The 14,540-nt window shown below is 35.6% G+C and overlaps 1 protein-coding gene across 3 annotated transcripts in view; it reads right to left on the reverse strand.

Annotated features, from left to right (window-relative positions):
• Nucleotides 1-1,790: 1,790 nt before the first annotated feature.
• The window catches only part of kcnq4 (potassium voltage-gated channel subfamily Q member 4), a 36,441-nt gene continuing 23,691 nt past the window's right edge, over nucleotides 1,791-14,540 (reverse strand). The window contains exons 8-16 of one of the 3 annotated variants that reach the window (XM_077743816.1): nucleotides 13,761-13,849; nucleotides 12,454-12,597; nucleotides 12,185-12,205; nucleotides 9,430-9,486; nucleotides 6,738-6,967; nucleotides 5,217-5,316; nucleotides 4,273-4,404; nucleotides 4,065-4,203; nucleotides 1,791-3,373 (exon numbers count right to left, since the gene is read on the reverse strand). In XM_077743816.1, coding sequence (XP_077599942.1) covers nucleotides 3,167-3,373; nucleotides 4,065-4,203; nucleotides 4,273-4,404; nucleotides 5,217-5,316; nucleotides 6,738-6,967; nucleotides 9,430-9,486; nucleotides 12,185-12,205; nucleotides 12,454-12,597; nucleotides 13,761-13,849 — 1,119 coding nt within the window. In that variant the 3' untranslated portion in view covers nucleotides 1,791-3,166. The remainder of the gene's footprint in view (nucleotides 3,374-4,064; nucleotides 4,204-4,272; nucleotides 4,405-5,216; nucleotides 5,317-6,737; nucleotides 6,968-9,429; nucleotides 9,487-12,184; nucleotides 12,206-12,453; nucleotides 12,598-13,760; nucleotides 13,850-14,540) is intronic. The other 2 variants (XM_077743817.1, XM_077743818.1) reach the window with 2 other exon arrangements.

Consider the following 14,540-nt stretch of genomic DNA (forward strand, 5'->3'; position numbering starts at 1 on the left):
TCTAAAGGACGGTTTAAAAAAAAAAACGCTTTTCTTAAAGCCGTGCCAGTGTCCTTGAAGTTATTTTAACAACTATAAAGTGAGCAAGCTCCGGCGGGATTCTTGAAATACTTAAGATATGCTATCGCCGGGGTGTGTGTGTGTGTGTACGAGTATGGAGGCAAAGGCTAAATAAACAAAGTTTTGCAGGGAGACACAACAAAATGATAGAGATGCTTAAAAAAGCATGGCAACATTACAGATGTTGTGCATAAGAGGTATCAAAAACATGTTTTTTGTTGTTGTTATGTTGCACCGCACACCTGAACTGTACCTGAACTTTCGACAGAATTTCACAATGTAAATATCAGCTACCTGCCTGCACAATTGTATGCCTCATTTGCGCACCCTTACATAAAAGTGTACACCTTGTATCGCATTTTATGGGTGAAAAAAATGAATTCATTGGTTAAAATTCCTCTAAAAAATGTATATTATAGTTTTAAAGCACTGTCTGACAAAGCTATGACAGCAAAAATGTTACTTTCCAGTGAATAGTCAATAAAAATAAATACAAAATGAAAGAAACTATTGATTTTGAGCAGTGGCTGAAGCACTGTGAAGTACTAGTTATATATAAAAAGAAATTGGTATGAAGCGTAATTATTTTTTTTTTTGTAAGTGTTTAGAAGTATACCGTATTTTCACGACTATAAGGCCTACTTAAAAGTCTTAAATTTTCTCCAAAATAGACAGTGCGCCTTATAATCCAGTGCGCCTTATATATGGAAAAAAACAGAAAACCAAAAACAAAAAACCACCACTGTCGGATATTAAAAAAACACAAACGCCTGAAGTGAAACAATACTGTTAAATATGCAGATGCCATCTTAGTTTACAACATCTTCCATCATATAGCTGCTCCCCCACTGCAAGATTTTATCCAAAAAAAATCCAAAACATCAACAATGGCTGGCTCTAGAGGTGACTGTGTAGTGAGTGCTTCATATCTGGAAGCAATTACCGTATTTTTACGACTATAAGGCGCACTTAAAAGTCTTAAATTTTCTCCAAAATAGACAGTGCGTCTTATAATACAGTGCGCCTTATATATGGAAAAAATGTCATTCATTGAGGGTGCGCCTTATAGCCGTGAAAATACGGTAATTGTCTTTTTTTGTTGTTTACATGGTACACAGGTTTTTATAAAAATGACCAGAGACCAACACTATGTGGAATGTCTTAAAATAATCGATTGGATGCTTAACAAGTAAGTATTTTCAACCATTTCCACCACTGTTACATCATGTCAAAAAACCTTTGCCACCTTTAACCTATTAATAAGTGTCTAAAAAAAACTTTGCCTGTGCTGAATCATCGAAAAAAAAGTCTGCAGACACAATTGTTGAACTTTTGTAGCTTGGGTAACATCCGAGAGTGTGAAAAGAGGAAACCACAAACCGGATTGAGTCAGATTTGATCGCTTATGTTTTCAGGTGTGTGTCATCACTCACTTTTTTTTTTGAACGTTTTCCCAGCATTCCAAGCGTGTTCTGTTTCTATCAATCCAGGTAACCCTGTAAAAAAAAAAAGACAATCAAGTTCAATAAATCACACACATGAGCAAACCTGTAAAGAGGAATAAAAACTCACCTTTTCCAAAAAAATCTTCTGTCAAATTCTATGTGGAGAAACAAAACATTCAAAAAAAAAAATCACTTGCATCTTCCAATCGAAATATCCGAAAACCTTGACCCTTTTTATAGCACTAACTCATATCACAAGTTCAAAAAGAGACAATTTGGGCAAAATATGGTCTAAAGATTTTTTATTGACACAAATAATTTAATAAGTTAGTCACGTGAACTACTTCTATTCTTGGCGGACGCATAACATCATTATCAAGTGCGGAAAAAATCGTCTACAACGTTGGAAGAAAGTGGAAGACTGTTTTAGCGTAGCTTAGAATTTTATTGCTTTATTCCGTATGTGTATTTGGTATTGGAAGCTTGGTGCATGGCTGGAATGTCAAAACGACGGCGAAAAGTTGATGCCATGTGCGAGAGAACGTGCAAAGAGAGAGTAAGAGAGAAAAAGTGAGCGAGATTGTGAGAGAGGAGACATGCTAATACTTTCAGTGAGGCAATTACTCGCCTTTAGCACCCTCCAGTGGCCATAGAGGTAGTTGCTGCATGCCTAGTGAGTTATGATCGTTGATTTTATTAGGCACACCTTACAATAAAATGAGATCCAATGATAAGATTTTCTTAAGCTTAAGGAAAGATCATTTTTTTATGAGATATGGAATTATTCTGGGATGATGGTTGAATTTTTATTCTTTTAGTTGTCCCAAGTATGTCGTAAATAGCGAATAATATTAAAATAGTTACGAGGGGCGATAGAGGTAAACAGGGATTTATAAGGTAAGTTTGTATTAGAGGAAAGCTTCTATTAGTAAAATTCATTATTTTAAAGTATTTAGTTAATTAAAAGAGAATTGAAATGGTTACTACGGGCATGTAGTTTAAGTTAAGTTTTATTTTAATGTATTTATTTTAGCATTTTGTAATGTTAAAAGTATTCTACTGGATCTAAACACTTAAAAAGTGCGGGTGTACATAATATTATGACCAGTAAAATCAATCAATTGGTGCGTCATTTGTTAAAAAAACAAAATAATTACCCATACTTCTTCTTAACAAATCTTATTTACAAGATGAAAATATATTCGCCGTGTGGAACTTTCAAAAGAAGGCACACATCTCCTTTTTTTTGCCAAGCTCCCTAACAAACGTCTTCTACAACATGCAACATTGTTTTCGGTGACGCTGCCTCCTTTCACGTCTCGTAATGCCGCAAATACGTAAACATGGCTCTGGCGTGCATGATGCCAAACATGAAATGATGTTTTTCCTTTTTTTTGTTCTTTGTTTTTTGGCCTGTGGGCTCAGAGCCTTACATTCATCACAGTATCCTAAAATCCTTAAAAAACCAAATAAAAAGTACCTTTGTTTTAATACCCTTGAGACCAATACTGTGCTATGTATTCAGTGGTACTCAAATTTTGCAAGCTAGTGTTGATCCTCAAGAGGCGTGCGTGGGGGTGGGGGGTTTCTCAGTCCAGCAGAGCCTTCTGAAGGGTTGAAAAGAGAAAAAAAAACACTAACCAAGAAGAAAAGAGGTCTGGCTACGACTCCAAGGTGGCGCTATCAGACTGTGAGAGCGTGTTAGCGGAAGGGAAGAGGTCTCTTTGGTCCGTGGGGCTGTGGTAGTCCGATGTCAGGTCTGTGTCCAGAAGCAGTGACGAAATAGCCACCTGTGATGACGAGCCTTTCTTCAGGCATTGTGAGTAAAAGTTGAGCAGAAGGTCCAGCTTATCTTCGATGGATTGAATCTGAAAAGTAAGCAAATGCGTCTATTTTTGTCACAGAAAGTGCAATTACATTGTACAGTCATACCTCTACTTACAAATGCGTCTAGGTACAACATTTTCAAGTTATGAAAGTTTTTTTATAGGCAAATGAGTGCCTCTAGGTAGAAAATTGAAAAATTAAATTGAAAAGTATGGGATAGACTGACAAACTGGTTTAATAATTGTTTGTTTGAATCGTGCAATATAAGATAGGTTGTGGCAGTTTGTGTGAGCTATAAAAATATCAACTTAAACCTGCAAATTAAACTTTCTGTTTCAGGATCAAATTAAAATGAAGAGTATAGATGTATATTAAATTTCCTGATTTCCACTCCGTTTAAATCAATAATTGTAAATTTTAATCAATCTTTTTCTGTGTTATTAGTTCAAAAATCATATTGTAAAATCTAAAAATATGTTAAAAAAAAGCTAAAATAAACATTGTTTTAGATCTAAAAAAAGTGAATATTCATGGATTTTTAATCCAGTTCTTTTAATTAATTAATTAATTTTAATTTATAAAAAAATATATATATATTATATCTAAAATGGTCCGGCCCACATAAAATTTGAAATTATTGAGACGCTACATTACTAGAAATAAATCCTACGTTCCATATCACAAGTACAATAACCTTAGTTCACGTTACCTGACATCACCAAAGAAATATACCTGTTTCTCCACTTTGACCACACGTCCCATCATGCTCAGCTCATCCAGAGAATCCAGTTCCGGTGGCGTCTTCTCACCTTTTTCAGGTCGCGCCTTCTTATCAGTCTGGACGGCACCTCGTCCAATGATCTGGTCCACCCTGAACCAAGGCCACATGGTATCATTTCAAAAGACCTTCATTCATCCATAGAATTTTTTCTTATACTACCGCATCTGCAGGCTCTTAATCCGACCAAGCATATCTAGATGTCCGGCTGAGTATTGCTCGATGACATCCTTCACGTCGTATGGACGCAACGTCTCCTTGAACTTCCTCTTGGCTACCAGGAACTTCAAAATCCTGCAGATGTGCACACAAAGTGATACACTAGGTATATCGGATTCCCCCCCCACACACTCTCACAATTAAACAATGAAACCCCCGCCGTGTAAGATTAATTACAGTACCCAATGACCTTATCATTCATAAACAGGCCTTTCAAAAAGAGCAAAGCATGCACATATATTGTAATGATGAGGATAAAGATGCGACATTTGGATTATTAGGATTTGCTGACTCAGCAAAGTGTAACGGTGTGAATACTTATAGAATCACATCTGTTAACTGATAGTCAAAGAGAAACAAATAAGCAAAGATCTTAATTAATAGATCTGGGAAGGAATTGTTATTGGTGCAAAAATTAGGGCACTTTAATTTTTGGGATCTGGATATAACTCAACGCCCTTTGAACTATAAATACAAAACAAGGGGGTTATTCACAATCAGACATTTCATTTGTCTTGTATATTTGTGATAATAAAATAAAATATGGTCTTAATGGCAATCATGACTATAATATGGGATGGGACAAAATTGGGTTTAGCACCAGTTTTTTTGTGATAGAAATTATTGTTATCCTATTTCCATAATGAAATACTTTCAATGGACATTTATGGACTCAACTATATAAATGACTATATTATTCATGTTAAGACCCTTTATTAATTTAGTGAAATACCGAATAAGTAATTGAAAAAAATGACTTTTCAGTCTATAAACTTTTCTCTCTCTAATTGTACCCTGTTACATTTTAAAACAAAGCATCATATTTATGGGTTTCTTTTTGACAAACACATTTTACATTTTTTTTCCATAAAGATTTAGTGACTCACCTAACGGCTCGGATGAGTGTCTTCACAGCAGGGATGACATCGTCCATTGCCACATCGCAGTAACCCTTGTCCTCCGCGCTGTCTTCTCCCAGGCCCTCAACTATGAAATGAAAAGCCTTTTGAAAAATGTATTCAGCGATATTATATTACACGATTCCTCTGTCGACTCAAAATCCGTCTGAATCAATTTTCACAAGTGTATCTTTGGTGGAAATAAACAATAGTTGCCTAGAAGTCCCCTCACAATGGCTAGTCAGTAGGCAGCCTGGCCTGTATCCCTCCAATAGTAGTATATGTTCAGTAATATTTGAAGTATCTGGGTGTTCACCTCAACAACAAACTAGACTGGTACACAAACATAGATGCCCTGAGTCTACGGTCCTTTGGAGTGTGCAGAACACTGCTGAAGATTTTTTCATGACACTGTGGTGGCATCTATAGTGTTTTATGCAGTGGTCTGTTGGGGATCCAGGACCACGGAGAGGGGCAGGAACAAGCTGAAAAAACTGGTCAGGAGGGCCAGCTCTGTTCGGGGCTGTCCGTCCTTTGGACTGTGGAGTCAGTGGGAGAATGGAGGATGCTGACCAGGATGATATCCATCATAGACAGCACCTCCCACCCCCCTGCATGAGTCTGTGGAGTCCCTCCAAAGCTCTTTCAGCAATAGACTGCTGCACCCTCATTGCAGGAAGGAGCGCTTCCGCAGATCCTTCCTCCAATTAGCTGTCAGGCTCTTTAACAAAACTAATGGCTGATTTATTTATATATTTATCCATGTATTTTTATTAATTTACCGTATTTTCACGACTATAAGGCGCACCCTCATTGAATGCAATTTTTTTCCATTTATAAGGCGCACTGTATTATGAGGCGCACTGTATTATGAGGCGCACTGTATTATGAGGCGCACTGTCTATTTTGGAGAAAATTTAAGACTTTTAAGTGCGCCTTATAGTCGTGAAAATACGATAATTGCTATTGACTTCTAGGTATGAAGCACTCACTACACAGTCACCTCTAGAGCCAGCCATTGTTGATGTTTTGGATTTTTTTGTATATGATCTTGCAGTGGGGGAGAAGCTATATGATGGAAGATTTTGTAAAATAATATGGCATCTGCATATATAACAGTATTGTTTCATTTCAAGCATTTTTGTTTTTTTTTAATATCCGACAGTGGTGGTTTTTCGTTTTTGGTTTTCAGTTTTTTCCTTATATAAGGCGCACTGGATTATAAGGCGCACTGTCTATTTTGGAGAAAATTTAAGACTTTTAAGTGCGCCTTATAGTCGTGAAAATACGGTACTTATTACCTATCTACTTATGTCTAAAATGCCTTTCCTATTTCTGCATCCTCACCCTCTTGCTACTGTGACAACGAAATTTCCCGAATACTGGATGAATAAACTTATACAATCCAATCCAATATGTGCTGTCCCTTTATCAAATAAGTTAATCAATCAAAACATCCTAATAGTCAGATCTCAAACTTGTTTTGGGAGTTTCGAATATGCGTAATACCTTCGACAGGAGGCCTGGCTTTGAGCCGGAGTGACGTCCGGAAGCGAGTGCGGTCGTTGAAGCTCCAACTCTTCTGAACCTTGCCAGGACTTGCCGCCTCGGGGACATTCTCTTGGGTGGGTGAGTGCCTAACACTCTGGCCAGGCACCTGCGGTGACGCCTTGTTCCGGATTACTTGGGCCGAGCGGGAATTATTCATCCGGATCCTGTCCCGGAAACCGAGTTTACTGCTGCCCACCGACAGAGAAAAAAAAGAGTTTAGTTTCTATTTCTATGCAGTACACAATTGCTGATTTTTTTTAGATTTTTTTTGTTCCCCTCCCTTTGGGATCTGTAAATCCATGCGGCTAATAAAAAGGGATGCCAGTTTGGTTAAAAAAAAAAAAAAAAGTGTCATCATGGCGACCACTTTACTTCATCATGACTTGGCAGGTGCTGGAAAAGCTGAAAAATGCTATTGGAATAAAAGACACGCTCCCGTAATCGCATTGGATTAAGCAAAAAAAAAAAAGGGGGGGACTTCAGAGTGCACACGCACACCTGAAAAATGAACACCTACACAAACTTGCACGCTCGGGACAAAAGTAGTCAACAAAAACGCAAGGCATGGACATTCGGAAACCAACGCAGTCACGCATTCCTCCATTAGCAGAGCAGATTTTGGCAAACACGCAGATTTTGGGAAGGAAATGATATACTCTTTTTGAGCATGTGGAAAAGTGGATTGTGAAAGTTTCACAATGTAGCCAAACAAATGCAAGCAAAGGTTTTAGCAGAAGTCTACACACCGCTGTTTTTAACTTTGATGTAGTTTAGATTATTGTTTAGGGAATGACTTTTTAAGATGGATTCAATTTTCATAATTGCTACTTTGCATTATTACAATTTTAAACTTACTTTTTGTATTTTTTAACACATTATCCAGCTTTTTTGTCATAAATGTTTTTTCTATGTAACATGACAACATGTATTTTGGGTTAAAATTAGCATTTTGTTCTCATTTTACAACTTTTTTTTGCCATATTACATTTTGCAAATGAAAAGTTAATACTTTACATCTAATTAATTTTACATAGTGTAATTGTCATGAGTTATAATAATCAAAAAGTGAATTTCTCATACTGTAGCAAAGATATGTAAAATAATGTACTAGTCTGTTGACTATTACACACATTTTTATGACTTTTTTTGACATACTATATCAGTACTGTAAATTACCTTTTAATAATACATGGCCAATCTTTTTTTTTAGTAAAAATGAAAATCATATCACCTTTGTGTTGTTAGGACTCTTAAATAATAATCAAATAATTACATAAAACATTTTAATTTGTTCCAATATTTAAAAAAAACTATTACATGTAAAATTACTACTCTATTTTCTTAAATAATACTTTTTTTTTCATTTTCAGGTCAGACTACACCTTCCATTTCTTAACAGATAAAAAAAATACAACTTTTATTCCAATATCCTTAGCAATGAACTTTTTTAACATCTCTAAAAGACTTTTGGGGCTTTTAATGGAAGGCCTTTAAAATAACAACAAGTGTGTGCTGACCTCTCTCTACCTATCATGAGAGAGAAAATAAAAAAACTAAATCCCAGTGTTGTTGTGGATATGAGCATTGCAATAGGCGATTTTTGATGGAAAATGTTCATGCCGAGAGAAACATGAGAGCACTTAAGAGCTGGTAAATAATAAAGAAAGAAAAGAGGCATGCTAAATGATTCATTATAAAGGCCAGCCGCCTTAACATTAGACATGCTGGACTCGTCACGCTCGTAAAACATCGGCGACTTCCGCACATGCGTTCCGCGTTGATGCTTTATTAATAAAGAGCAACGGCGAGTTGAATCGTGGCAAAATTGCCTCGTGAAACATCTCGTCATGTTAAGATATTCATTTTAGTTTCGACTTTTGAGGACCAGAGTAATCAAATTGTGCAAGCATGGGAAATTGCATTCATAATTTGAATTAATTTAAAAATATATATTTCAATTGTAAATATGTTAAAGTTAAGAAATGTGTGTTTTTCTTTTTAAAAAGGTCATAGAGATTATTATTTTTTAATTTTGGCAATTTTTCATCTAAGGATTTGTAAACAGATGTATAGAATTAATACATTTGATTAGAATTTAAAATACTAAAGAACAGTTCACCATGTGTTTTATTTTTTAGGCCCATTAAATTCAAATAAACACAATTTTAATAATAAAATTGATTTAAAATGGATACATGGGGAAAACAAAGACTATACATACATCAATATGATTTTTACTTAATACGGTGATGATAAAAATCTAGAAATCATTAATCTATAAAGTAGAGATTTTTGAAAATGAGCTAATTAATGTATGACAAATAATGTTTTTTGTAATAATTCATTTGTATAATGCCTTTCTTTTTCGCAAGGCTAAGATTTTAAAATTATTGTGTCATTGAAATTAAACTTGGTGATTTTTCCCCCTAAAAATCTATGACTGGTCATCCATAAATTGTATTTTAAAAGAAAGTCTGATCACATTAAGGGGCATATTTTTCTCTCAGAATTTTTATATTCAAGTTCACTTAACGCCGTAACCAGTACAAAACAACTCTGGTCCGCAAAAAAAAAGAATGCAATAGGCAAGCGATCAAATATTCAAAGTGAATGGCGGTGGCGGTCGTGCACAGGCTGCGTGCGCGAATACCTCTGCTTGCGTCCGGCATGAATCCGGAAGAGACCTCGCTTTTTAGCGAGCACTTGACTGGAGGAGGAGACACACAAGGTAAAGAGGGTGAGGAGGTAGAGGGAAGAGGGGCATTGGAGGAGGAAGCAGGAAAAAGTGCAAGTGAGGGATGGAAGGGTGCAGGGGGCTCAATATTTCAAATTGCCTAAAAAGCGCCAAAGGAACACTGATTGGTCTCTTCATTAGATGCACCAACACAAAAAAAATCATTTTAATATTTTACCTAGGTCTACAATGTCTTCTGTGTCTGTCTTGCTACTGCAACCAAGGGAATTTCCCAAATACGGAACTAAATAGAATTCTAATTCAAACTAAATCCTAACTAAATCCAAACTAAATCCAAACTAAATCCAAACTAAATCCAAACTAAATCCAAACTAAATCCAAACTAAATCCAAACTAAATCCAAACTAAATCCAAACTAAATCCAAACTAAATCCAAACTAAATCCAAACTAAATCCAAACTAAATCCAAACTAAATCCAAACTAAATCCAAACTAAATCCAAACTAAATCCAAACTAAATCCAAACTAAATCCAAACTAAATCCAAACTAAATCCAAACTAAATCCAAACTAAATCCAAACTAAATCCAAACTAAATCTCATCTGATCTAAATCTCATCTGATCTAAATCTCATCTGATCTAAATCTCATCTGATCTAAATCTCATCTGATCTAAATCTCATCTGATCTAAATCTCATCTGATCTAAATCTCATCTGATCTAAATCTCATCTGATCTAAATCTCATCTGATCTAAATCTCATCTGATCTAAATCTCATCTGATCTAAATCTCATCTAATCTAAATCTCATCTAATCTAAATCTCATCTAATCTAAATCTCATCTAATCTAAATCTCATCTAATCTAAATCTCATCTAATCTAAATCTCATCTAATCTAAATCTCATCTAATCTAAATCTCATCTAATCTAAATCTCATCTAATCTAAATCTCATCTAGTCTAAATCTCATCTGATCTAAATCTCATCTGATCTAAATCTCATCTGATCCAAATCTCATCTAATCTAAATCTCATCTAATCTAAATCTCATCTAATCTAAATCTCATCTAATCTAAATCTCATCTAATCTAAATCTCATCTAATCTAAATCTCATCTGATCTAAATCTCATCTGATCTAAATGTCATCTGATCTAAATCTCATCTGATCTAAATGTCATCTGATCTAAATGTCATCTGATCTAAATGTCATCTGATCTAAATGTCATCTGATCTAAATGTCATCTGATCTAAATGTCATCTGATCTAAATGTCATCTGATCTAAATGTCATCTGATCTAAATGTCATCTGATCTAAATGTCATCTGATCTAAATGTCATCTGATCTAAATGTCATCTGATCTAAATGTCATCTGATCTAAATGTCATCTGATCTAAATGTCATCTGATCTAAATGTCATCTGATCTAAATGTCATCTGATCTAAATGTCATCTGATCTAAATCTCATCTGATCTAAATCTCATCTGATCTAAATCTCATCTGATCTAAATCTCATCCATCTAAATCTCATCCATCTAAATCTCATCCATCTAAATCTCATCCCATCTAAATCTCATCTCATCTAAATCTCATCTCATCTAAATCTCATCTCATCTAAATCTCATCTCATCTAAATCTCATCTCATCTAAATCTCATCTCATCTAAATCTCATCTCATCTAAATCTCATCTCAACTAAATCTCATCTCCTCTCATCTCATCTCCTCTAAATCTCCTCTAAATCTCCTCCAAATCTCCTCCAAATCTCCTCTAAATCTCCTCTAAATCTCCTCTAAATCTCCTCTAAATCTCCTCTAAATCTCCTCTAAATCTCCTCTAAATCTCCTAAATCTCCTCTAAATCTCCTCTAAATCTCATTCTCAATCTCATCTAATATAATGTGGTACTGATAAACCATAACTAAAAGTAGGGTTTTTATATACAATATTTTTTATCTAGTATTAGTGTATTCTTATAATCTAAAATTGGTAGTTAGTCAGTTACTAGGTGAGTGAGTTAACCCTCTATAGTGCACTCTTTGAACTCAACTGGGAGACTCCCAATCAAAATGGATTGGAAGTCAGAGGAGCATATATAACAAGTCCTCCAAGTTCAAAAGAATTGGATGTTTCATACTGTCAATGGCAGGCAATGAGTTAAATACTATGAAAATTGGAGGCAAAAAAACCCATCTATTTTAATTTAGTTTTTAAGAAAGATTTCTTAAATGTACTTCACAATTGCATGGAAATGAACTAGAACCCTCACAATATAATGCATTTAGTTTGTTTCTTTTCCCATACTGTGATTACCCATTATTATATTTTTGCAACTACCACACAGACCAGATTTTTTTTTTAATTAGATCAGCCAGCTGTATTATAGAGTTTTAACCATTTCATATACATAAGAGTTGCTTTGCAGCCATTTCTATTTTTAACTCATTCTGCATGTGCACTAATGGTTTGTCCAGTGTCTGTACCCCAAATGGCGCTTTTTGGCATAAAATGATGGTCTGCGAATCATCAATTTCCAGATTAGCAGGTAATGGCAAGCATGCATGACACCAGAGTATATCCATCAACAGCAATAATAAATCCAAACACCCCAAAACAACTTAAGTCCCTCATCTTGAATTCACCAGTAAGTCAAGCAAGCAAAACTGAATGGGCCCTGCGCCCCAAAATGGCAGCTGATGACATGAGGCACAGACCTGCGCGGCGCTTCTGGCCTCCTGGCGAGGAGGAGGAGGAGGGCAAAATTAGGTGGATGTCGTGATGGTGGCGACAAAGAGAAGAAGAAGAGTGAAAAGCGGTGAGGAGGAGGAGGAAGATGAAAACATAGATGAAGGCACGCCCATTTTTGGCAACAGCGTTAGTGCGTTCAATCGTTGTTAGCCGCATGGCAACACAAAAGCTTGAGTGTGTGTGTTGGAGTGTGTATGTTGTCCCTATGACGCGGGCCGTGGTGCGAGCTGCGTACCTGTCCCCCGACATATAGGGGGCGCTGTAGGGCCGCAGCCCTGACAGCGGCGCGTGGTGGAAGTTGGCGCTGTAAGGCGGCGGCGGCGCCCTCTGGGTGGCGTTCCGCTGCCGCTGGAGGTGACTGAACAGTAGCGTCAGTTCTCTGACGGCCACGTGCACAAATAAACATAAAACATGACAAATTCAACACAAAAAACAAACAAAAACAACACAACAGGGGATGAAGAAGGCAAAATCAAAAGACGCAAAAAGGCCATCATGGTCCTGTGCGCAAAAGGAGAGGAAATATCGAGGAAAAAAAACATAAAGCGGAAGAAGAATATTTGATAATGTCCAATCATGAGTTGTTTACGCACGTTATCATGCTGTCAAATTAGTTTTCTGAATACACGCTGACAATTTTTAGGTCATCTGAACTGACAATCTAGTTTTTGGAAACATATTAGTTCGATCTCATATTTAAAATCTAACTTTTTTTAAAAAAAATTACTAAATGTGGATTTGTTAAGAAAAAGCTAAGCAGACAAATTTGTTTAGCAAACTAATTTCAAACAATTTTAATTTTGTGAACTCATAATAGAGCTAATTGATCTGTATATGTAGTAATCATGGCATTTATTTGAACTTTGATTGGCTAAAATTTGTCAAATGTTTCCGCTACTAAAAATACCCATCAACAACTTTTTGTCTAAACTCAAATTCATTAGTTTTTGTAACTTTTTGTACATTATTTTTTTGTTATTTTTTGTTCACCGACTTCCACAATCATGTTTTTTGGGTCAAACTTTGTCATTGAGCAAGTTTTTCCAACTCAATCTCACTCTCACGCATTTGTTCTTATTTCAATTCGAGTTAACATTTATTCATGATCAAAAGTAGAATAAAAAAAAAATACAAATTCATGTTCACAGGTTATGATGTGTACATTTTTACAAAAATGTCCATTAATTCCTAATCAGAGCCAAATTTGGACATTCCACTGTATATTTTTATGATTTACTCTCAAGTTCCTCTCCTTTTGAGCAAATTAGTGAAATTAATGAAAAAAGAACAATGTCAGAAAGTAAATCAAATGTAATCAAATGATCGTGTCATTGGAAGATAATTCACAATTATGAGGGAAATTATTAAAAGCATGAGTCAGTGGAGAGGTGTCACGCACTTACAAAAAACAATATGTTCATGTGTGTTTCTGTGTTTGCAAATTCCGCAGATAAATAGTCGACTAAACATGCGTATCTAAAAAAAACACGTCAATATCACGCAATTGAGCGGGCGAGCCTGCCAGGGCGGGCAAAATATTACCTGAAAGATGGTAGCATGCTGTCATAGAAATACCAGGTGGCCGTCAAATAGGAGTGTTTGGCGTCAGTGGAGTACAAACGCCAGGCGGCCTGGCGAACACACAAATTAAATGACACACTGTATTCAACACAGAAGAAGCAGGCTAAGTCCATTTTTGTCAGTCAGGTTCAATGCAGTGTTTCAATTATATCACGTTTTGTAGCTGGCATCCAAATTACATATGCAGATTCATAAGGCAGTTTTGAAAAGGTAACTGCAATAGTGGGTTAAGTCCAATGAGTTGTCAAAATGGTGTATATTTCAGATTTCTGACAAAAAGACAATATTTTATTAATGATAACAAAGATGTTATGTATATATGTATATATAAGTGACAACAATATTAAAGCAATTTCATCTGACTGTCAAATATAGCAAGGGAAAGTACAAATATGTATGCGTATGACATTTAAAAACTATATTTAAAAACTACATAACAGTAAACTACATTATCGACAATGGGAAGTAATACTAATAACATGGCGATGCTGTACCTTAGCAGTTTTTTTGCTATGGGCAATGTTGGCCAGATCAATATCAATCTTTGTTATCGTTAATATTTATATTTCAGCAACACGTCTATTTATTTATTACCTATTTATTTATGTCTAAAATGTATTTTTCTGTGTCTGTATTCTTACCCTCTTGCTACTGTGACAGTGAAATTTGCCGAATACGGGATGAATAAAGTCATTGTATGTCTATCTATGTGTCTATCTACGTATTTCTATCTATGAATGT

This window comes from Stigmatopora nigra, chromosome 21, assembly GCF_051989575.1.
Source record: "Stigmatopora nigra isolate UIUO_SnigA chromosome 21, RoL_Snig_1.1, whole genome shotgun sequence".
NCBI classification, from domain to species: domain Eukaryota; kingdom Metazoa; phylum Chordata; class Actinopteri; order Syngnathiformes; family Syngnathidae; genus Stigmatopora; species Stigmatopora nigra.